Source organism: Oreochromis aureus, linkage group 17, assembly GCF_013358895.1.
Source record: "Oreochromis aureus strain Israel breed Guangdong linkage group 17, ZZ_aureus, whole genome shotgun sequence".
Lineage (NCBI taxonomy): Eukaryota > Metazoa > Chordata > Actinopteri > Cichliformes > Cichlidae > Oreochromis > Oreochromis aureus.
The window spans coordinates 34521755-34545876 of NC_052958.1; the positions used below are offsets into that span (position 1 = coordinate 34521755).

The 24122-nt window shown below is 41.4% G+C and overlaps 1 protein-coding gene across 1 annotated transcript in view; it reads left to right on the forward strand.

Moving 5' to 3' along the window:
* Positions 1–24122, forward strand: part of cachd1 (cache domain containing 1) — a 101621-nt gene that overhangs the window by 36421 nt on the left and 41078 nt on the right. Inside the window, exons 2-4 of the mRNA XM_039601369.1 lie at positions 667–729; positions 9607–9755; positions 19418–19524. Coding sequence (XP_039457303.1) covers positions 667–729; positions 9607–9755; positions 19418–19524 — 319 coding nt within the window. The remainder of the gene's footprint in view (positions 1–666; positions 730–9606; positions 9756–19417; positions 19525–24122) is intronic.

Consider the following 24122-nt stretch of genomic DNA (forward strand, 5'->3'; position numbering starts at 1 on the left):
CTAAATGCTGGATGGAATGTAACTATTCTTAGCTGCCACTGTTTGACAAATCCAAATATCTGGCCTTAGAAAAATCTTCTCACGTTGCTTTTTTGCTTTGTAATTGTGCTAGCATATTCTGCTCTAGAGTGTACTTTCTTGATTTCAGTTTTAAACACAAACAGCCAGTCAAGGAGCTCTAAATACAGGCAGCAAGAAAATGCAGACTAACATTCACCTCACTGTAATTTAAATTATTATAAAAAATAAAGGGAATGGGGTTCCGATTGAAGAATTGGCGGCAAATTTTTTTTAGACTTTTTTCCAGTTCTGACTGCAGCGGACACATTTAGTTCTTCACCCAGCAGCGGCAACGGCTTCATTACAGCTAGAGAGCTTAATTAGCTTTAATGGCATATACCCAGGAACAGGTCCTGGTTTCACTGGATTCCTCAGAAATATATGATTTAAATTAAAAAAAGAGTTTTACAGTTAACCTGTTTCTGAAACAGATTAACTGTTAGTTCGCACAGGTTAACAAGTCTGAAAATCTTGTGCAGATAAAATTAATCCAGTTTGTTAATGATAAAGGTTTCCTTTAAGGTGATGGATTTGAGTTATTGGATCTCGGTCAGCGTTCCTCGTGATCTAACGTCACTCTCTCTGCTTGGTTCCCTCTCTTTACAGAGGATTTTCAGCTCGTTCGTGTACACCGAGAAGACATCAAACGGAGAGACAGAAGTGCAGCAGGTGAGTAACAAAAGCTTCCTCTGTCGTGTGTGTGTGTGCGCGCGCGCCTTCCTGGCCATGCGTGGCGTGCCTGCGCGCGCCACGAACTGTGCCTGTCATGTGCAGAGTTGAGCCCAGCAGCGCTGAACACATGCACCAGCCATCAGAGGAAAAAGGGGGTGTATTAAAATTCTATGGCTGCTGTCTCATTGGCTTTGAAGTTCTCTGCCTGTTTTTCCACTTGTCTGTGCTCCCTCTCTCATTCCCTCTCTCTCTTCCCATCTCCCTCTGCTCACAGTGTGAGCACACAGCTTTCAGTCAGACAGAATAATGAAAAAAGAAAACCTTGAAGGAAAGATGAACAGAGCACATTCGAGAAATGAATGATTTGTTTAAAAAAAAAAAAAAAGACCCCACCTTCCCCCAATCCAAGAGCTTTTTCAGTCGTAGATTTATTAAAAAAAAAAAAAAAAAGTATGCACAGAATGTCTGGCATCCTATGTCATATCAGGCACAATTTTGTGTGTGCGTATTTTACTGCTGCATGAGGGATTTTGGAAGAGTGACAGTAAACACCAGACTGGTAAACAGCCACCAGCAAGAACAGACAGGTTGATGTTTGTTTGCATTTCTCCCGCGACTATATTTCTGTCTGTGCTCCGGTGTGTCATCTCATGCATGTGTTTGCGAAATATATACTATCTCACCTTGCAGGTATTTACGATTCCACAGGCAGCTAAAACTGGCCTTAAAGCGCTCTTCGTCCTTCATCTCCATAGAAAAGCCGCCTTTCTGAACAGCTTGCAAACCAACGGCAGTCTCTCGGCTTTGAGTGCCTCTTGCTAAGGATGGTCGCGATTATGATCTTCAACGCATGTCTCATTAATTTCAGTTGCACAATTCCAACCTCTGTGTTTCCAGAAAGTCCAACAAGAAACAATAAATCTTAGCTTTCCAGCTTGCGTTGCGTGTGGTGCGCTATAACAAGAAGCGATCACAGAACAAAAGGTCCTCAATGTGGGTTCATTTGTAGTTGCTGTATGTCTGTGTCTGGCTAAGAGAGTGGGCAAAAATTCTCACTGAAACCCTTTTGAGTCGGGCCCCAGCTAATCCAGATGACAGCTCTGGCATAGCTGTGTGTGTTCGTGTCCCTGAGCCAAGCTAGGGCTCAATTAGGATGGTATCTACAGAGGAAGAGAGCGAGAAGAAAGACAGAAGGCAAGGAGCTGCAAAGGGGTCCTCTCTAACACCTTCCAGTTTCTCCTCTGGAAATGTATTATTTAGACAGGCACACAGATGTCTGTCCCTTTCTGATGACACAGGTTCTCCCTCTTCCTGTCTGGCTTTCTTTCAGTCTTTCCTGTGAGTGTGTTCTCCATGTTGAACACATGCTGTCAGAGTGGTTGTCAATAATTAAAAATGCTGGCAACCATTAATGTTTTATCCTATGCCAGATGTGGCAGATGCTGCCTAAAAAGCAGGCTAAATGTATTTTTAATTTTTTTTTCTTAAAAAAAGAAATGACACATTTTTCTAGTTGCCCCAAAAAGTTGCTTTCGGCTGCTGCCTCATTCACAATGGGTCACAGCAGTGGGTAGTACTGCATGTTTGATTTGGCAGATTTTTATGTATGCTGGATGCCCTTCCTGACACAACCCCAAAGGGACTTGTCTCCTCCAGAGATCGCTCATTCTTTCTTTTTAATATACAGCAGGGCAACCTGAGTAAAACAAAGAGGTCTGTTGTTTGTTTTATATGAATATATGTTTATTCCCTGTTTGTTTGCTTATTTATGTGCATTTTCTTTAAACAAAAAAAAAAAGAAAAACAGAAAAAGTAGCCATCACACACAAAAATTTCTTAATATAAAACGTGGTATATTGTCTGAAATTTCCTGTAAAATGTAACATTGTCTAATGTTGACTCTAAAATTTAAAAAATGTCTATAAATATGATATACTATAGAATAAGAATCCATTGATGAGACCGCAGTATATGTAGCAGATTTACCACTACCGAGTTCACATTTAGCTTATTCTCTGTGCTTGTAAATTTCACTGAGGGAAGCCGTTTATGCTGTTTATGCTGTAGGGCTCAATCGTGAGATTCCCTAAGGAAAAAAAATCTCATTCATATTTGCTTTTTCCCCCTTTGGTGATGTCACAGAAAAGAGCGGTGCAGTCAGGTGCGAAACATTGTGGTATACTAATAAGTACTGCACACACAATACAAACTACAAAATAAACAGCGAATAACACCGATTATCTCTGCATCATGGCACCTGCTTGTGGTTGGGACATATTGGGGAGCAAGTGCAAATGTAGTCCTCAAAGCAGGAAAAATGAGCATACGTTAGAATTTGAGCAAGTTTGACAGTGGCCGAATTATGATGGCTACACAACTGTGTCCAAGCATCTCCAAACCTGCATCTCTTGTGGTTTGTTCTTGGTCAGCAGTGCTCGGTATCTATCAAAAGAGATCCGAGAAAGGAACCGTAGTGAACCAGTGACAGGGTCGTGAGCTGCCCATCAACCTATGGTGACACTCGTCCACTGCGTTAAGTGCCAAACATGATGTGTTTTTAAACATTATGTGGATGGCTGTGATGTGTGTGTTACTTACCTTGGGAACACCTGGGGAGGATCTGTTGGATGTGCTGGGTGGACAAGTCAGATCCAGGGAGGTCCCACCCTATAACTTGCAGGTCTTGAAGGAACTGTTGCTAGATACCACAGCACACCTTCAGACGTGTAATGGAGTCCATGCCTCGACAGGTCAGGGCTGTTTGGCAGCCAAAAGGGGACCAGCAAAAGCTTGAGGTGGGGTGTCTCGTACCCTTTTCTGTTTTCCTCAATTTCTTTAATTAATTTTTTTTATGATCATGATTCAGATTGTAGCTGTTTGCTTAATTAAAGTCTTTATGTTGGATTTTCTGAAAATGAGAAAAATGAAAGTGTACCAGATCCCTTAAAAAAAAAAGTGTGTGTGATCACTGCTGTACCCTATATTCATGACCTTAAATCTGCATATCTGAACCCAAACGGGTAGTGTGCGTGCGCATTACATTTTCCAACGTTATTGCTGTTCAGTGAGCCACTCTGGCGTTGGGAAAGCATTGGAGCTGTCACTCAGCCCAGGCAGAGCCCTTTTCACGATGTGACATTTAAGAAATGAGAGTAAAAGGACAGCTGAAAATGGTTCAGCTGTCCTTTTTCCCTCATTTCAGGTGCGAACTGCTAACATTTTATTGGCTTGCCGCTATAGTCCTACATTGAGAAGAATAGTTAGATTGGGTTTCTGTTGGCGTATAAGGATAAATGTAAGCAATTTTAGCTTGACATCAGATGGTATTTATGGTACATAGTTGTAGTCTTCAATACTGTTGTGAGCCCGTTCCAAATGTGCAACCCTATTGGTTAATTTGACGCTAACTGTGTTGGTTAAAAGTCATCAGGGCAAGTTTACTATGACTGTAATGCACATCTTCAATATCTTTAGTTGTGCCCAGCTTACTAAAAGATGATTGTTTTGGAGAATGCCTTAAATGGCAATAAGACTTTTTTTAAAATGTAAATCTTCCCTTTCAGTTTCTGTTTCACTGTCTCACAGTGCCTAACCTAATCTGACAGAAGCCTCAAAGCTTCTCTTTAGTCTGATGAGTCAGCAGCAAAACCCATCCATGACCTTTTTCAATGCAATTTATCCCAGACAAGATCGGTCAGGTTCTAACAACCCTAACATTGTGTACTTCCCTAAAACAGGTGATCTGTCACACGGCATCTCAGTCTAAGCTAAAGTCCAGATTATGGCAGGGCTGGCTTCATGTATATTACAGTACATATTAGTACATATTATTGCGCATGTTGTGTGTGGCTTGTTTCAATGTTATGGAAATGTCTGAGTGAAGCTGAGTGGAACACTAGCATAAAACTGAACCACGCCCACGCCGCCACGTTAATTTAGATTTAAATTTAAATCGCCGAATGTTTTGTACTTCATCTCTGAAACGTGCTGCGACTTCACCGTTTTTATAATCGACCTGTTAACCACGCATTAAAATGTACTTTCTCCAGTCGTGCTGAATACCTACATCATTATGTCAAGAAGGAACGAGTCAGCAGTCTAATAGCCTTGGAAAACTTCTCACCCTCATTATAAGCAACAAGTCCTTTATGAGAGGTTGGTTTATCCAAGCAGAGGCGTCGCATGCACTGTTAACTTTCTACATAATGGCTGAGGTTTGCAGAATAGACCTGCATCCCGCTTTTACCAAGTCCTTTACCCCAACATTCCAAAGTAAGTTTTTGTTTGCCAAAACTTACTTTGCCAGCGACTGTGGTTGAAGGCTGGCTGGCAAACCTCATTAGGTCCAACACGAGACTTCAACGAACACCCGCTTCACTCAGTCTGCTTTTGTGGCGCGACCAGCCCCACTGGGTGCTGCAAACCCTCCATATGCTGGTTGGATGGGTCAGAGATGGGAGAGAGGAGTGGTATGTTTTGGGGAGAGTGGTTAATCTGCAGAGCACAGGTTGGTTTTGGCTGCACCGGGGTAGACTGTAACATGAACTTGAACTTGCACAGCTAGAAGGTTCTGGTTTCTTTTAAGTTGCTCTGTTAAAACTCGAGCTTTGGTTTCTGTGCGACTCTCCCTCCCCCAGCTATGGAAACACTTCTTAGTGGAACAGCGGCCTATTTTTCCTTTTCTTGTAAAGTTCACTTCAAATGATTTCCATGCTTTGATAGAACTGAGTGTGTGCATGTGTGCATTTAAATTCTTGTCCCTGTATGAGTGGTCACGCTGGTGTTCGTGTTCCTTGCGGTGGAAGGTCAATAATTGCGGGCTGTGCCTCAGGCCCCTGTTAAAACCCTAGGAATAGCGGCCAGCTGATTAGGCGTACAAGCGGTCAGTGGGTCGTGGTGTATTTCCTTTTCCTGGATTCAATCTCAGCCATTTTTCAGGCAGCTGTAATTATGGGAACAAAGGGATCCACTTACTGTGGGAATAAGCCTTTTTCTGTTTTCAACAAGGCTCAGGTGACTCAAAGTGACTTTGGAAAGTATTTACTGATTTGTTTGTTTTTTTCCTTCTTAAAATTTACATATAATAGAAAACTATACATTATTTGAAGATTTATTTTACTTACTGTATTTTCTCTTTATTTTCTCAAAACTATTAGATGCCACTTGTGGATTAGTCTGACCTATAAGGTTTTTGGCAGTTAGACTTTTTTTCTTTTTGATATCAATTCTGCATCAACTTTCCATGGCATTCTCCAAAACTGTTAAAAATAATCCTTATTTATCCCATGCTGGGCCTTTGTGCAGCAAACCATTGAAGAAAGAAGTGGATTAAGTAGATCCCTCCCTGCCGTCCTTTAATTCTTCCGTAACACTTGGAGCAAACAGTGGTTGGAGACTTTGAAACAATCAAAAATATTATGGCGTATACAATCAACTTGTTGCATGTGAAGACTCTGACCAGGCCTGCAACTGCTTTCAAATGTGACTTTGGAAGTCAGTCTGCTATAAGTTTGCAACTTAATGGGGTGAAGTGCATTGCGATAATAAGGTGGTTTACTGTGACTAATAGGGAAAAGTGTAAATCTGTTGCCAAATAATGACATAGTTGCTACAAGACAGCGACTGCAATATCAGTGCTTAACAACCTTACTGTAACATATATAAAACAATAGTATAGAAAAATATAACCACGAGTTGAGGACCCATTGAGTCGAGTCACCTATTGTAGAGAGAAGTGTTGCAGTTGAGCTGGTGCAGACCTACTGCAGCGTGTTGGAAATCTCTCTCTTTTTGTAAATTTGAGTAGACGGCAATTATTTGTAAACCTTAACCAAACACATGTTTGGAGACTGGTTGCCAACTGCCAGCCAAACTGTGAACAAAAGTGCTCACTGAGAGGTTGAGGTTGTTGCCTGGTAAACCTTTGGGTGACTAGTTGGTCGCTGCAGCTATTTGCAGTTGCTCACCGAATGCAATCCCCAGGTAACCACTAATTTATCTCTCCTAGTCACAAGCGGATTGCCATCCTATTTTTACTTTACTGTGACTGAGCCACATGACAACTTTCTTCTGATTGGCTGCTCCTCATTAGAAAAAGGTTTGAATGTCAGGTTGGTGCTCTCTTAGCCAAGGCTCTCTGTCTTAGATGACACATTCAGGATATCCCCTTCCTTCAACATCATATGGAGCCAAGAAACTGAAAATGAGGAATTAGATTGGTCTTAAGCCTGAGCTTTTGGCTCACAGAAATTGCTTGCACATACTCTGACCTCATTTTTGGAAAATTTAGCTAGGTTTAACATCCACATCCACCAGTAGAAAACAGTAGAAATGCTGTAAAAACAATAAGAAAGCACAATAGTTCCTCTTTAATAACATGATTCCAAATTATCATATGTCAAATTATGACCACCCATCAGTTTACCTTGGACTATTGTAAGACACTGGAACTAAAAGCCGCAGTTACTGTTTATAAATGTACAATCATTCAAGTTCAGCCAATCAGAATAGGGAAAAAGGTTTATGGACAATCTGAAGGAGGGGTGAGCAAAAGAAAAAGGCTTGTTAACAGGGCAATTTATAACAGATTACATACATGTCTTGCCTCACATTAGTTAGATGGAAGTTCCAAACAATTCCCCATCTTTTCAAGGGTTTTTTTTTTTTTTGTTTTTGGCAAACAAAAGCAAGAATAGGAGTGACTTGTGAAGAGCTGCTGGTGTGCTGGTTATTAATGTCCCCCAGGAGGCTGCTACAGAGCTGGTTATTAGTTTCCCCAAAGAGCTGGATCCCTGTTTTGAAAGAGCACTGTGATTTGTGTGCTCAACCAGAACCTAGTCCTTCAAAGAAAAAGTATAATGTATGCTTGTTCAGGGGGGCAGCACGAAGGGCTCCAGTAAACACAGCTGAATTAGCTGTTGTTGCTGCCTTTGTCTGGAAACCCCATGTTTCTCCTTCCTGCTTCTCAGTTTCCGTGCATTGGTTTAAAAGTAAATTACACCCTAAAACAGAATTCCAACTGACTGGAAATTTGTGGGGATCTTTATATGCATATTTCAAAAACATTTAATGTAGTAAAACGTTTGATTTTGATTGTGCAAAGTCGTCAGCATAAGGAGATGAGAAAGAGAAAAAAACGTACTACGTAAAATGTGTTCCAATAAAATGCGTGCATGTTGCAGTTGTTCTTTTCCACAAATACTTGCATGCAGCTGCCGCAAACTCCTTCGTTTCACTCTAGGTTGCACACCTGTTGTATTTTTAGGCGGATTTTCTTCTTAAATGATGCAAGACGTGATTAGTGGAAGTGGAGTGCGTTTGAGTTCCTTAGACATCTGTCATTCTGCTATGGTTTAAGCAGTGATGAATTTCACGCTTCATGCGGCTCCAGATCTGTGCTGCTTTGATATCACTCAGCTTCCTTTTATGAATATTAAGTTGTGTACGTCTGCGCGCATGTGTATTTAGGGCTTCACTTTATGTCAGGATTCTTGGAGGTGTTGCTCCCTCTTTACACGTTTATACAACAGCGTACAGCCACACCCCCAACCAGAGCCGACATATTTGCAGTTTTCTACAAATAGAGCAGAATGAAGCAAATGAAGCAAATGAGCTGTGTGTCAAGCTGATTACATGGGTGACATTGTTTGTAGTACTTTGCTTGTGCCTAAGAACAGTCCTTTATCTCATGTTTCTTTTATTTTTATATATTTAATTGTAGGAGAGCCAAACATAGACGTTATCCATTTATATTTAAAAAAGGCTGAGAGGAAAACTGAGGTGACTGTCAAAGAAACTTCTTGAAGGATAAAGCAGCAAAAAGACAAAGAGCAAGATTCAGTGAGAAAGAAGCCAGAAAAACTTTCTTATACGTGAAGGGACAGCTTAGGTCGGCTCCTCTTGATTAGCAGCATTTACTTGCATATGCCACTGCAGGGGGAAAAGGAAATGGTGAATCAGTCATGGAAGTAAACACACATGGAAGTAAACTGTTTGGACCTCCCACAAACTGTTAAACACGGATAAACTATTTAAAATATTAAAAGTTATTGCGTGTATGCTTGTGTTTGTGTCTTTGTAAGAGCTCAGCAGTCTGTTTTTGACTGCAAAGTTCTGTTTGACTGTTTCACTTGAGCATGTGAACAATTTCAGGTAAACGTTCACAGGTGTACAAACTGTTTGAAGAACACTTTTGCATTGCAGTATGAAACCACACATATGCTGCAAAGGTGAATTGTTATCAGGCTGATGAATAGCTTTTCTGACTAATCAATTTTCACTCTGTTGTTGCAAAGTGAAGTGGTTATAAGAAACAAATGTATGCTATCCGAGGACTAGCACCATTAATCATGTTTCGTACTATCAACAAAAATGTAGTGGTTTACACAAGCCAAAGATCCCCTTTGGGGATCAGGAAGGGCGCCTGGTGTAAAAAGTCTTCCTAATCAAACATGCGGTGCTACCTTGTGTAGCAGCTCTTTTTAAATAAGGAATTCTTTCAACTATCAACAAAAAGAGTGCTAGCAAAACTTATGTCATTGACTCATATCTGTGGGTTGTAATCCCGGGGGGAGGAAATGTGTGACTGAATTTTTAGCAAACGGAAACCCACCATACTCCTGAACTACATTCCCCTCTTTGGTGCAATATTTGGCCCCAGATTTAGATCTAAGTGGGAAACTTGAGCCACAGGTGCTGTTAATATGAATTCGCCTCTCCTTGCACTGCTACTTGGAATCATGCAGACCAAGTAGCTGGTAGTTTTAAATGCAAAGTTGTCTGTTGGATTAGGTGTGTGGGAATAGGGCGGGGGTTACCATGTGTCACCATTAGTTTTTGTCTTATTGACACAGTTTTCATTTTTCCTTTGTGCAGTTGGCCAAGAAGATTCGGGAGAAGTTTAACAGATACCTGGATGTGGTGAACAGGAACAAGCAGGTGGTGGAAGCCTCGTACACCGCCCACCTCACCTCTCCGCTTACTGCCATACAGGACTGCTGCGCCATACCAGCATCAATGATGGAGTGAGTAGCTTTCTATTTACAATCGCTTTACCACTTTTCCTCGTTTCCTTTGTGTCTCTCGTAACACGCACACCAAAGTCTCTGCAGGAGGGTTCACTCTGTGCCTGTAAACTCACCTCCCACTGTTTGCACCTGCACTCGAGCTCTCTATGCATTGCTTTATGGGCCAGCTACACACAAATCCCCATTTCTCCCTTGTTTTGATCATCCTTGGATTAGTTATAGCCGTATTTAAATCGCATCATTTGCTGCCTTGAGCCAGCGTCATGCTCAGATTACGTGGGAGCTTTTTAAAACTCTAACCATAAGATGGAACAAATTAAAAGGTTGGTTTTACCTCTTCTGCACTGCATCCCAACAACACGTTTTATGGGACCTGGAGCCAAGGACGGCATGGAGTTATATATAGAAAAAAACCTGGAGGTTGAATGACGATTTCAATTTTTGCTTCTTTTTTGCTTCTTTTTTTTTTTTTTTTTTTTTTTTAGTCGCTTAAATGATAACAGCAATAATGACCAAAAAATCCAGTCGGGCTCTCTTTACTGGGTTAATATAATATATGTAGCACAAATAAGAGAAGTTTTTTGGGGAAAATGCCTACATATATATTTAAAGCTGAGCTTTGGATTAAATCTGTCAGATTTAAGTCCTGTACTGAGATGGGTTCAAATTGGCCCAGCGTACAGTAGAACCAGATTTTCGGCCAATCATCGGCTCGAGCAGGGGGAAAACACGGTTCAAAGCTGAGCTCGGAGAAAGAGGGAGAAAGTGCCGCTTTCAGTTCTAATCTACAGAGCAGCAGCTGTCTCTTCCCGTCATCCCTCCTCTCCATTTGTGTCTGCCTCCCTCCCCTTTATCAGCCGACGCTACCGGTTACTGCTCTCTGAAGTCTTTGCACCGCAGACTTCACAGACTGCAAGGTCACCTGTCTGTCCACCTGTGATGCAGAGGGAGGGGATGGGGGTGCTACCTGGCTCAGGGCCATTTGCCACCTGTAGCTGAATTCAGCATGAAACATGTGTGTAACATGTTGTACTTACATGTAACAGTCGTTCACACAAATGTGCCGCATTATCAGCCCATTATGCGTGCTTAAAATGCAGCTCTAAAACTGTGGACACAGGAAAGAAAAAATGCTGAGGAAAAATTATTATGCAAGACCTGGACCAGAATGATAGAATGATGCAGCGGGAGTTCACACGGGGGGTTGTGGTGTTGGGTGTGTACATACCAAACTGAAGCCGAATCTGATGGATCCCTAACTTCAAAGCCTCTTCCTCGGGGGGAAAAGCAGAGAGCTGTTTTGCTTTCATATATTTGAGCGCTCGCACAGTTTAATAAAATATCTAAAACGGCTTATGCCTTATCTTCTAAAAGATAGCGGGTGCTCTGTTTGTTGAATGTGGGGAAAATAATTATTCGCTGATGAAAGTTTTCTTTTAAAACTTCTAGAAAGAATTGAGAGGTTTGGGGAAATTTGGTTTCTCTGCTTGGTTGCGAGGAAAATCGTCTTGGCGTATGACCTCCAGCAAAACTGCGGCTCGTCTACAATTCCCTTTGTGTACTTGCTCAACAAACAGCGTATGTGTACTTTAATGGGCTTCAGTCATACCACTAGCAGATAGCTGCTTATGCCTGTTTACTGACTTTGTGCTTATCTAACCTAACTGGCTCCTTGCTCGTGGATCTAACAATATTCTCACTGAAGTCTCTGCGAGACAGTGTTGTGCATTTCCTGATATATTGAGCACTACGGCAAAAGCCTGCAGGCAAATAGCTTAACGCTGGAAATGGCCACGGCCTAGCCTGGCTTGTTTTATGCAGCATAACATGTCGTATCTGATACAAGCGCAAACTGGGACAAAAAAGCAACACTGTGCAGTTTCACTTCAAAGTTTTTGGTGTAACTGTTTCTTGACAAAACCATCTACTTTCTCTGAGCCTGGGTAGTTCAGCCGCCTACAGTGCAGTCTTATATCCTTTCCCAGGCACGTCAAACCCCTGTCACAACTTGCCTCAGGTGACCTCAGTTGATAACACGATGGAGGCATGGTCTCCTTGTGGTTTCACCCTTGACCCGTGGTGATGGTAATGACCCACACCTTTTTTCACACCTTGGCTCATGTGATGACACACATGATCTACAAGTGGGTCAATGACCACCTCCAAAGGGAACAACGCCCACTAGGGGTTAAATACCTGGAGTTCTCAAGCTTTTGTTTTTAGAACTGACGAAGCCTCTTGGATGAGCAGAGTGAAGCCGTTTTTACTCTTTAAAGGTACCCTTCGTGTGATTCCTTTATGTTGAGAAATCCAGGCTAGGAGTTTCCTGTTATTCCTGAAAGTCCTGCTTGTTTTACTTTGCCACAGATGAATGTACTTCCCACACTCTCACACTTGTTTATCTTGAATGTAAAAGAACAAACAAAATGAAACACACAAAAAACATGTATTGCTGTCAAAAATGCATTATGGAATATGTGCGAGAGGAGTTAGCCCAGAATTGGTCCAATTCAGCGTGTCCTTCACTAGTCTTGGGCATCAGCTGCTTCTCGGGGTTCCAGTCAGGTCAGCCAGTTTAGTGGTGGGGGATCAGGTGGTTCACAGGGTGTCTGCTAGCCATCAGGCTGGCAGGCTATCGTTTCGCGGAGGGAGGCCACCGAGGGCAACGCTTAGCACCCAGTGGTATGCTTTAATCACTGCTGGGTCTCAGCGACGAGCCCGGCCTGAAAATAGCAAATGTATGTTGCTCGTTTGGAATGGTGCGCATGAGCCCCTGTATGTTTGTATTTTTAACATCCAATCTCCAGGTGCTCATTTCAACAGTTTCACTGCTATGCAGATGTAAAAGTGAGAAGTGTGCGCGGGAGCATCTCGCATGGCACTTACTGGTCTCATTTCACCAGTAGTCCTTTAAAAGATGAGCTGCGAGTGAGCCGTTCAAAGAAAATGCTATGGATGTGATCCTCAAAATTACTTTTAAAGGGTAAAACAATAAAAAATTGGCAGTGTGTCCCTAAAGACTACTGCTGCCTTCAGGCATGCCCACATCACATCAGTGTGTCAAACATCAGTGAGGACAAAGCTGGTACTTTTTGGTATACACCAAAGTATTTGGAGAAGTAAAACTCAAAGGTAATGATGACACTCAATGGAAACAAAGATTGTAACAAATTTAATTTCTAGAGGAGCTGGTCATGGTGCTGTTTTATGAAGGCTATTGTTACCTCTAATGCTGACGGTGATCCATTTTCATTAATGAGGACTTAATATTTAATTCTACTGGCATATGCAACTGATGGTGTCTACATTGGCGGACAGAATAACTACTATTTATTATTTATTTTTCTTGTGTTGCAGAATTGCTGAAAACGATGCCAAAAGCCTTTCTTAAGGCCACTCCGCAGGATAGCTTTACACTGTGTAGTCGCATCATGTGGGGGTGGGTGGGGATCCTGCAGAATTTCTAATACCCGCACTCATAAATTAAACATACGGATCAATGGTAGCATGGCGTTAATACCGAGCTCCTGTTTCTGAAGGAGAATTCTCACTATCCGAGCTGTCGGCAGATTTACAGTTCAGTTCAAGAGGATACATTGCGCCAGTGATCAGCTACTACTGGGACTTCACATCAAGCTTATCTTGTAGGCTCGTGGTTTGACTGAGATCATAATATCTGTTTGCACGTTAGAGAGGGAGAGGGCTAAACACCAGGCAGGTTAAGAGGAGGGGGTTGTTTAAGTGACCCTAACAGGTGTAAATGCTGGGCCGCTGTCATAACTTTCTTCGATCTCCAACAACCCCCCCCCCCCGTTAATGTCAACCTCTTCCTCGTTTCAATGTTTGGCACTCCTTTTCTTTGTTCCGCTGTCCTTCCCTCCACTCCAGTCACCTTCACCTTTCTTGCCAGCAGCAAGAAGGCTAGCAGCCCTGGAATGAGCTTTGGTGCAACAACAGCGGCAAATTCATGAGCTCAGTTTTAAAATAAGCTTTGACTGCAGGATGATCAGGAGTGATTGAGAACTTAATGATCTTGAGGGAGTGTGTGGACGCAGTATATCTACCAGGGATGTTATTCATTTTAAGTAATGGGCACCTAACCCACTGTGATATTTAGTGGGCCAGAACAATTGAACTACATGAAAAATGAGACTCATAAAATGTTTGAGACCCAAAATGTGGTTTTAGTGTCAGGATTACAATTGGATTATGGTTAGGCTTATGGTTAAGGTTAGGCATTCATTTTTGATGGTTAGGGTAAGTGGCTAGGGAAAGCATTATGTAAATTATGTCTCCACAAGATATGAATACCTGACGTGTGTGTGTGTGTGTGTGTGTGTGTGTGTGTGTGTGTGTGTGTGTGTGGTGTCTTTATTAATTGTAAAAACTGAAAAACTCATGAAATTACAGGTAAAATTTAATATCTATGTACTCCTTTGTTTTCCAAAGATTTCCAGTGGCCCACATTTGAGTCTTATCCTGGCTGATTTCTGGCCCCTGGGCCTCATGTTTGACAAACCTGATTTAAACCATTAAAAGGTGTTATGGACAAACTACTTAAACCCAATCATTTTCTCCCTTTTCTCTGAGATCTCACATTTCTCATCAAATCTCCCAACCAAAAGAATAATCCAAGAACTATAACAGAACCCCCTAATTTGTGTGCGTGTGTTGTGTGTGTGCATATTTTCATCATTAAAGTACTTTTTCCATTAGATCCACAATATGAATGTGTTTTTAGTCAGCGTTGCTATCCCCGAGCACTTGAAAAGTCATGCAGTGAAATCTCTTAAAAGTTGGTGCTTATTAAAGACCACATGTGACATCACTTTTGGAGTAGTGAGCCAAGCTGTAGCCAGCAGCTCATTTACAATAGCAAATCAAATAGTCTAGTAAAACTTTCCATGTCCACCTTGAAGCCAATTAGCGTGCAAGTTGACTGAAAATTGGCAACTAATATGACTAAAAGACACAACCCTGTTTCCCTTGTTATCACTGCATATAATAATAACTAGAGGTGTGGTGGTTAGATTTTTTTTTTTCTCTTCACAAAACAAACAAGAAACAAAGTGTTCCTGTTACTATGCGTGTAGGTGCACAGCTATGCAGCCAGCCTAAAACACACTCCCGTTAAATATTGAATAGAGTGGTTGGGCTTTGAGGATTTTACTAGAAGCACTTGTGAAGTGTAAGGAAAAGTCTTTGACAACAAATTCAGTTATTCAACTCTGGTGTCTAAATCAACACCCCAGTATTCCAGTTATTGGGCCCATCCTTATTTTGATCGTATGTATTCTGTGGGACACACCCCTGTATACATGATAAATATTAGTACATGTAAGTCTGGCAGTTGTCCTGACTTGTTTCACAGTACACATTGGAAAATAAGCTTGTAAGCTTATTCATAAGCAAAATGAAACATTTTGTTTTTTTAGTTTTTTTCCACCCCTGCCACTCTTTGGTTCTTCCTGTATGTGACGTGACTCACTTGGTGGCTGCAAACTGTAAACATGTGAATTCTGATGTAGCTCTAGTTGGCAATAACCCTGCACTTACATTTCTCAGCAGTTGCTCTTGTGAGCAGCGTAGAGGAGCATGACAATCATTACAAACTGGCAAAGGATTCAGTGAGTCATACCCTATTACTTACTGAACAGGCCACATTTGGACACAGAATGTTCCTGAACTGAAAAAGTGATTTTTGCTTTTTATAAGCCTACACTAGTATACCACCTGCTATTTTGGCATTATTGCAGGCAACATTTCTCCCACATTTGTAGTTTTCTGGCCTGAATTATGAATTGATCATATACAGCTGTATAGACTAATACAGTTCAGTGACTAGACTAATACAAGGCACGTGTGTTTTGGTTGGCACTATTTTGATGTGTTGGTAATACTTGTCCTCTCTCATTTTCATACACAGGGGACACCAGAGCATTGTGACACCTCTTGCTAAAGCAAGAGGTGTCACAATGCTCTGGTGCAATGCAAATGCATAGCATCAAAAATTCACTTCAAGCTGTGTCCCCTGTTGTAGAGTAGTTTCTATACACCACACTTTCCTCCAAAATCAATTCTGCCTATTGATATTTCATTTCAATCCGTTTCGGTAGAGCTGCCATTGAGAGCCAGATACATGAAAGTGTCTTCAAGCGCTCTCAATTCTCCTGCTAGCATGTTGCCAGCTTTACCGCTGCTACCGCAGAGGGACTGCAAACACATTAGGAGTGGTATTACTCTTGACGTTGGGGCTCGCGCAACAGCAAGCCCCTTCAAGGTAATTATTCTCACTGGGCTTTTTGAATGGTTTGGGACTGCCTGCTTTGCGGATATACATGGCTATGGCAGCAGAGCGCAGCTTAATATAATAGATTTTTAAAAATGGGGGATGGCTGGAAAACGGCAGGTGCTGCCTTATTTAGAAGAGTCTGCCCATTTCAGTCTGTGAAGGAGGGAAATGGGGAGGGTTGGTTTTGGTACAAACTCAGCCCCAGTAAGAAAAAAGGTGATTGTTACTGATGTTGTCAATTTCTCTCCAGGATCAGTTTTGTAATTGTGGAACACACCTCTGCATTTGTTAATAAGCTTATTAAATGTAAGAATAATGTAACGGATTGTGCGGAGGTCTTGTAACAATCTTGGGTGATAGTTTGATAAATTATCACTGTTGGTTTTTGTGTGTGTATATGTATACATGCATATTAAAATATATATATAAAATATAAAAAATGTGTGCACGTGTCCGGCCTTTTTGGAAAACAGATTTCTCTGCCCTCATTAAGATGTCTGATCAGACTCGAAGCTCTCCTCCCAGCTCTCCCTCTCTCTCTCTTTTTCGCATGTTTTTTGATGTGGAATTCAAAGCAGCTGCAAATGTATTTTTTATCTGGCACACATTTCGCCGAGCGTCTCTGCCCACCCCTTCTATGCAGAGTGCGTTGAAGGAGAATAGTAATGACTTTGGCCTGGTGGGACTCTAAATGAGCGGAGTTCAAATGCAGCCTGTACATCACAGGACCTGTCAATCAGCAACGGCCAGCGCCAGGTCTGCAAGCGAGGGAGCCAAAAAGTGTGCAGAGTGTTTACATGTGTACACACGTGTGGTTGTCTGTTGCTAACCCAGATGAGGGTGGGGGGGTTGGCAGGGTCCACTTGGAGGCTTGGATCAAAGCACCAAGGCTTGGAGCGGTGCAGAACAGCCTGCTACTCTGCATACCCCCCACCCCCTGTTTTGTGGGTATGGCAGAAACCAGCATTTAGAGTCAACAGCACGTGTAGCTCATTTTAGGCTGTCGCTGGGCGCTGAAACAGGTGAGAGAAAACTGATAGGTCATGTGCGACGTTTTGTTTTTTGACGTCTTTAATACTTTTGGGCTTTTGTGTGCTCAAGGACAGCGCCGCCGCATCTTCCGCATCACACCAGGTCCCTGTGGGCACTTGTTAAAGAGCTAGGCTAATGAGGAAGAAAAAGCAAGCAGCTGTGTAGGAAATGATGAATTCCAAGAGTTTTTATTTTTAATTGGCTTATTAAAAGCTCATTGTGATTTGAGATAAAAGAATGCTACTTATCCTTTTTTGGACTGATGACATCACAGTCTTATCCCTGATTGCTAACAGTCAGGAATCAGCATTTTGGGAGCACTAGTGCGCTCTTATCACGATTTTGTGTGCCAAAATTTCCCCTTTTTCCACTGTGTTAGATCACATTCAGACCCCGAAGCCTTGCTCCGTTTTTGCCACCACCATCTCTCTCCATCTAGCTCTTTATTTCTTTAAGGCCCTCAAAAAAGATAAAGAGCAGACACTATAAATACTGAAGATGGTCTGACCCACATGAATATCTGCTTACATTTCCTGGTTAATTGCATCCTTCTTTATCAGCTACTCGGTCTGGTTTGGGCGGAGAAAGTTCAACTCTGTGGCCTCATTAAATGTTGACATGTATCGCAAAGTGTCACAAGGGCTTGAGAACAATAGGGCGACCAAACATTTCTGCGGTTCTGTTTGTTTGGAAGTTTGCTTTGTTGATGTAAATAATGTAGGCAGTTATTGTCAGCATTTCTTCTCCGAGCCCACCCACCATTCTTTTCCACTTTAATCTGTTCACATGCCGTATGTAGAGCATAACCTTAAGCTGAACTCCGAATGTCAGCCACTGGTGTTAATTGGCTCGACTGTTGTTACTGTTTTGTTAGCCCCATTGTAATTGTATATAGAAGAGTTTAAGAAGTTTAAAGAGCATTTGTAGCCTATTTACATTTGAATTTTTACATTTGTGTCACATTTAGGTTTTTGTTAAACTGCATAGTGATAACTAACTTTGCCCAAAAAAGGAAAAAACAAAAGAAGCAATTCATGTTCATTTCTCAATTTCTGCATAGTGTTACTTCATCTTAGGTAGTATTTGAATACATGACTTAAACAAACATGTTGCTTGAGCAGTCAACATTGTACCCTCTCAGGCTGCAAAAACTCTACTTTGCTCCAACCTTATCATTATACATGCACATACATTTTCCAACTGTGCTAACATAGACATTTTATTGGATACTGCGGTAGCTCATCTGCTTCAAGGTTCAGCGTGGAGCTTACTTAAGTTGTAGCTTACTTTTGGCTTCCTATCAGCTCAAAGTAGTCTGACCATTCTCCTCTGACGTCACCAAGGTATTTTCGCTCAGCAAACTGGCACACTCTGGATGTTTTCTCTTATTCAGATTATTCTCTGTAAACTGTAGGGGTGGCTGTGTGGGGAAAATCCCAGCAGATCAGCAGTTCCTGAAATACCCAGACCAGTGGATCTGGCACCAACAACCATGTCTCTTTCATACTCACTGAAATCACCTTTCTTCTCCATTCTGATGGTTGATTTGGACTTCATCAAGTCACCTTGACCATGTCTACTTGCCTGAATGTGTTGAGTTGCTGCTGTGTGATTGGCTAATTAGATGTTTGCAGTAACAAGCAGTTGAACAGGTGTAGCTAACGAAGTGGCTGGTAAGTGTGTATCCCATAACCACGGAAAAAGCTACATTTTCACTGTGGTCACTGTAGTGTTTTGTTCAAAATGACACGGGGGGGATGAAACGTCTGACATGGAGACAAACAGCAGAAGTTGGGGCGCTCTAACAGATGCTTTGAATCATCCAATTAGGCCGACGGCCCTTCTTAGAATCACATTCATATGTATTCGGGGAACTGGGCATTAGCTTTGTTCGAGGAAAAAGCGGGATTCGAGCAGTTTTCCATGGAAAGTATTGTTCACTAGCTGAAACTTCAGCTTTAGTGTGAGGTCTGAGCAACAAATGATTCAGTTAGTGATGTAGTGTAGCTCAAGTATAAGAAAGCATAGTCTATTAGTTTCAGCTGACGTTTCATGTTCATTGACGTCATGTCTCCACATGCCATATATCTTTTACTAATTGTGCAATCTGTGTAGATCTTGGTAAATATCAATATTTAGTAGGCCCACAAGCATTTCTCTAAAGTCGGATGAGCTCTGTGTGCACATCTGCAGGTTTTCGTTTTATAGGAAGTAAAGTGGTGGAGCAGTTGTAAATCTGTTTGTGCTGAGAGAAAAGCCAGAGCAGCTCCACCAACAAATGAGTTGGACACACGCTCTATAAATTCTCAAATGTTGCCTGTTTGTGTGCATTTAGGTTTGATGGAAACTTCAATACCAATGTCTCCAAGACCATCTGCTGTGACAGACTTTCCCCCACCGTCAACAACCGAGCTTTCAACCCCGGACGGGACCTCAACTCAGGTCTGTTGACACACACACACGGTACATACACATCCAATGAGGGAACTGTCATTTTGGTAGTCCATGAGCTGGCCCGCTTTAACAAATTACACGTAGACACACAGCTTTTAAAACATTCAAACTTTTAAAAGCCATTTTTCGACTTTATTTAAAACAGGCAATCATTTGCCAGCAGTTGCCATGGTACCCAGTTTTTAAATTAAGAATTTGTGTTCTTTGCTTCTGCAGTGTTTTTAAAAAATATATAATTGATGTCAGATTAAAATAATAAGCTGTCTGTGTCCAAAGCACTCTGTTCGACTTTGATCTCTCGTCTGCAGTTGTACTTGCACTTTATGTGTTATCATCCTGTTGATAAAAAGGGCTCTCAGTTTTGTTTTCATCAGCTCACATAAATCGGGTGCAATCGTATGCAATTGCACACATGCTGTACGCAACCTCGACACTCCCCTTACTCCCCTTGCAGCTAATAGAAGTGATGGAAAGTAGTTTTATGGCGTTCTCCCTGCCTTGTTCCAAATTGCATAAGCACATTGCAGAATACTACCACGTAAAAACCCCATATGCATCTGCACCGCATGTCTTTCTGCATTTGATTAAGAATAAAATGGACAAAATTGACTAAAGACAGGCAAAGGCAACTTTCCTCCTGCTGCTTTGTTTTCCCCAGTTCTGCTGCCTAACTTGGTTAACAGCGTGCTCTCTCTGTTTCCAGAAAAGAAGTATATGCATTTATAAAGCACAGACTCCAGAATATTGAACCTCTTTCCTGATGTCTGTTAACTTTGCAGTTTTACTCACAGACACTTGTCAAAATCACTTCCAGCTCTATTCAGTGAGCTGCACTTTGATTTTTTTTGCTGCCCTTAGAGGTAAATCCCACTGATCCCTGTATCCTTGAGAGATTGTTTTGAGAGACGTTTTTACAAGTATTTTAAAAATATTGCCATCCAATGTTGTGTTGACCAGTCATAATTATCAATTTAACTTCCAATTAAAAAAACAATTAAAAAATGCATTGATTTATTATGTCCACATAATAAATTAAGGGATCACTGTGACTAAGGGGTCAATGCCCCGTATTCACAGCGAGTTGCCCTAGCAGCTAGTCCTTCCTGACACAACCCCAAAAGGCTTTGGGTCTCCTCCCCTAATTGAAACAGAGATCTTTTATTTGTTGGGCGACTGTGTTAGCAACAACTCTGTGGAGCCAGTATCATGCGGAATGGGCAGTAATAATTATTACTACTCAAAGTTTCTTAGATTTGGCTCCACAAATTGATATTTTCTAATCTAATTTTTGCTGCAAAATCCCAAACAATTCCTAAGGTATTCTTAACCAACTTAGCCATATATCTGAGTCAAACAATGGATATAACCCATCTCTGTCATCTCATTGCTGCCTTCACCCAGTTGCTTTTTTTCCCCTCCACAAATATCCCACCCTGGTACTTTTTCTGTAAACCATTCATAATGTCTGCCATTCATAACACGTCGCCATCATCAGGGTTTTATTTTCCTTACGAGTCAGTCACGACAAGTTCATGTTACCCCTCCCCCACCACCACCACATTCAGCCCTCATTGACCCCCACACTCTCAGCGTATTCAGTCCCTTCCATTTGTCTCAGCCCAGTCTAAACAAGCAGCCACAGAGGGGAGGGAGGGCCCGTGTGGGTGAGAGAGCAAGGGATAATTGAGAGGGAGAGAATGATAAATGAAGTTACAGGAAGGAGGAGTGAGGGGTGATTGGAGAGTTTATTGTATTTCATCCATTCTCTCTCCTCCTACCTTCCATTTTCTGTTGAAGGGAAAGATGGTGAATGGATTTGGAGATCAGTACCAACAAGTTTGGAGTGATCCATTTTCGCCCCTTTGTTTGGATTGTGTTTTTGTAGGCTGTCTTTTAAGAAGTTTTAGCCACGGTCTAGGTTAGAGATGCTATGTGACAACAATTCATCCATCTATCCATCAATCTGAAGTATATGCACACTTGTACATACCGATATCTGCCATCTTTGACAAGCTGTCGAATAACGTTCATCAAGAATATCAGTTTTCTTCTACTTGCATAGCATTCACATGACTTTAGCTAAACTAATTATGATAGTAATTACGGCATGTAGTATGATACTCAAGTAAAAGTGAAAAGTCGCCATCCAAAAGACTACTCAAGTACTGAGTAACTGGTTGTAATGTCTGATTTTTTTTTTTTTTTTTTTTTTAGTTTAAAGAATTGCAAACATTTTAGTATTTTCAAATAGAATATATGTTAAACCATTAACAAAATAAGGCACAACAATTCTAATTTCCAGATTTTTAACAAAGCTTTTTTAACCAATACCTACAGTAAATATATGAACAGTGCAAACCATTTCCAGTGACAAGATGGAAATGGTTGCCTCAGAGAAAACATTAGAACGAGGCAACTTGAACAGATGTGTGTAGACACTAAAGCTGGTGCGCCAGAATGTCAGACTAGGGGTGGTCGTTTTAAATACAAAGAGGGAGCAAGCAAATCAGAAACGCAGGGCACAGAGATGCGACAGGTCTAATCAGGAAAAGTTTATTCTCCAATGTGGACAGCAGGAATTAAACAATAATTCTAAAAAAACAAAAGAAACAAACATCTGCACTAAAATTCACCAGGAATAGATAAACACAATTCTAACAAAACTAAAATGTTCTTTGCATACTAAAATACAAAGGTGTACACAGTGGATTAACACAATGTCATATAGAAATACTAAAAACATGCAATACAAACAGAATAAAATGATGCAAATAAAAACTACACTCACAAATAAACACTAAAATCAGAATAAAACCAATTATAAAAGACAAATACAAATTTCCACTATGTGACATGTACATACAAGACGGCTCACTTTACGATAAATTGTTTCTTCACTCAGTGAAATGATGGTTAAGCTTCAGCAGCAGTTGGCTCTCAAGGTTCTTGCTGTGAAGCTGTGACTGTTTAGCGGTGAGCAGGAGTCCTGCCTGACTAAAAAGTCTCTCACAGGCTGCAGATGCAGGAAGAGCTGTATTGACTTTGATTGACAGCAGCTTGATGTGAGGAAAGCTATGCAATAGATCCATACCTCCAGTGAATGGACATGAAAGGTACCTCTCCAGTTCCCCTGCTTCTGGCTTTCCTGACCCCATGGATCCAAAGAAGACATCTTCGTCACATAGGCTGCTGTTTGTGCTGGCCTCATCCAACTCTGTGTCTAGTTGATGTCTGATAAAGTTCAGACCTGTGGAAAGAAGTATGGTTAGGTCTGTGCATTATTGTGCTGTATAGACTGCCGAGCTACTGATGTTTGACATGAAGAATTTTATCACACCGGAGATGTTTGTTTCTAACTCTTGTCAGCTTCTGGGTATCTAACGAACAGTATAATCCCAAATCACAGTAACAAGAAAAGTCATTAGTCAATATCTAGTGGCTCACAATTTAATAGATAACAAGTATATTTACCAGCTTTTAAGATGCTTTCCTCTGTGGTCCATGATGTTCTGAATCTTGGTAGAAGTATTGCAGCTGCAATCAGCTCAGGGTCTTTCATTATTTCTCCAAAACGTTTCTGGATCCCGTCCCACAGCGCATCAACAAGAGGTCTACACATTTTGCAAGATGACTCCAACCTCCTCAGCTTCTCCAGCAACTGGTAAAGTGTTGGCAGCAAGAAGCCCATGTGCACAGATGATTCTCCTTGGAGGATGTTAAGGGCCATGGCAACGGGCTTCATCACAGCAGTGTACTCAACCAAAAATCCCATTTCAGCAGGACTGAACCTAAAAAAAGGTGTAAAAACAGAAGTGAGAGCCATTTCTACAACAATGTAATAACTGTGCATTGTCTGTAAAATTTGCAAATTATTGCTAAATAAGACAGTAAAACTATAAGTAATATTCACATTTGTCAGTCTCAGTCAAAGTCAACTAAAGGGTGGATTCACCCATTAATCACACATTAATGTATAAAAACAAGTTCCATCAACTTACATCTTTATCTTTAATGCCGTGCAAACATTGCAGATTGCTTTCCCTCCTTGCTCTTTATGAATGCGCACAACTCTTTCCACAGCAAAGAACAGGGAGCTCCAACGAGCCTGATTGGGTCGAAGAAACTGTAGCTTGCACTCACGTTCCACTGTTTCATAAGCCATGATTGACCTGCTGGTTTTATTCCACAGAGCATGACATTTTGCAAACGCAGACCGAGACAGCCTCTTGTATATATCATTGGTAGCTTCTGCAGCAGTGGCATCAACTGTTGATATAAGATTTAGTAGATGACATGCACACTTTTGGTGCCTTGGAAGCTGGTACTCAAGACCTGTGTTGTCATTCAAAACAGCAAAGACATCTTGATACTCCACCTCTAACTCACTGTCTTCTGCTGCATCATCAAGGGTAGACCCACCATCCTCCTGCCAATTGTTTGTTTCTTCCTCTTTCTCCTCGCCATATAATTGAAAGGCCCTCAAGAAATTTGAACCACTGTCTGTTGTCGTTCTGGTCACTTTTTCTCTGATGTGATACTCTGAATGGATTTCTTCTAATGCTGCAGTAAGAACATCAAATGTATGC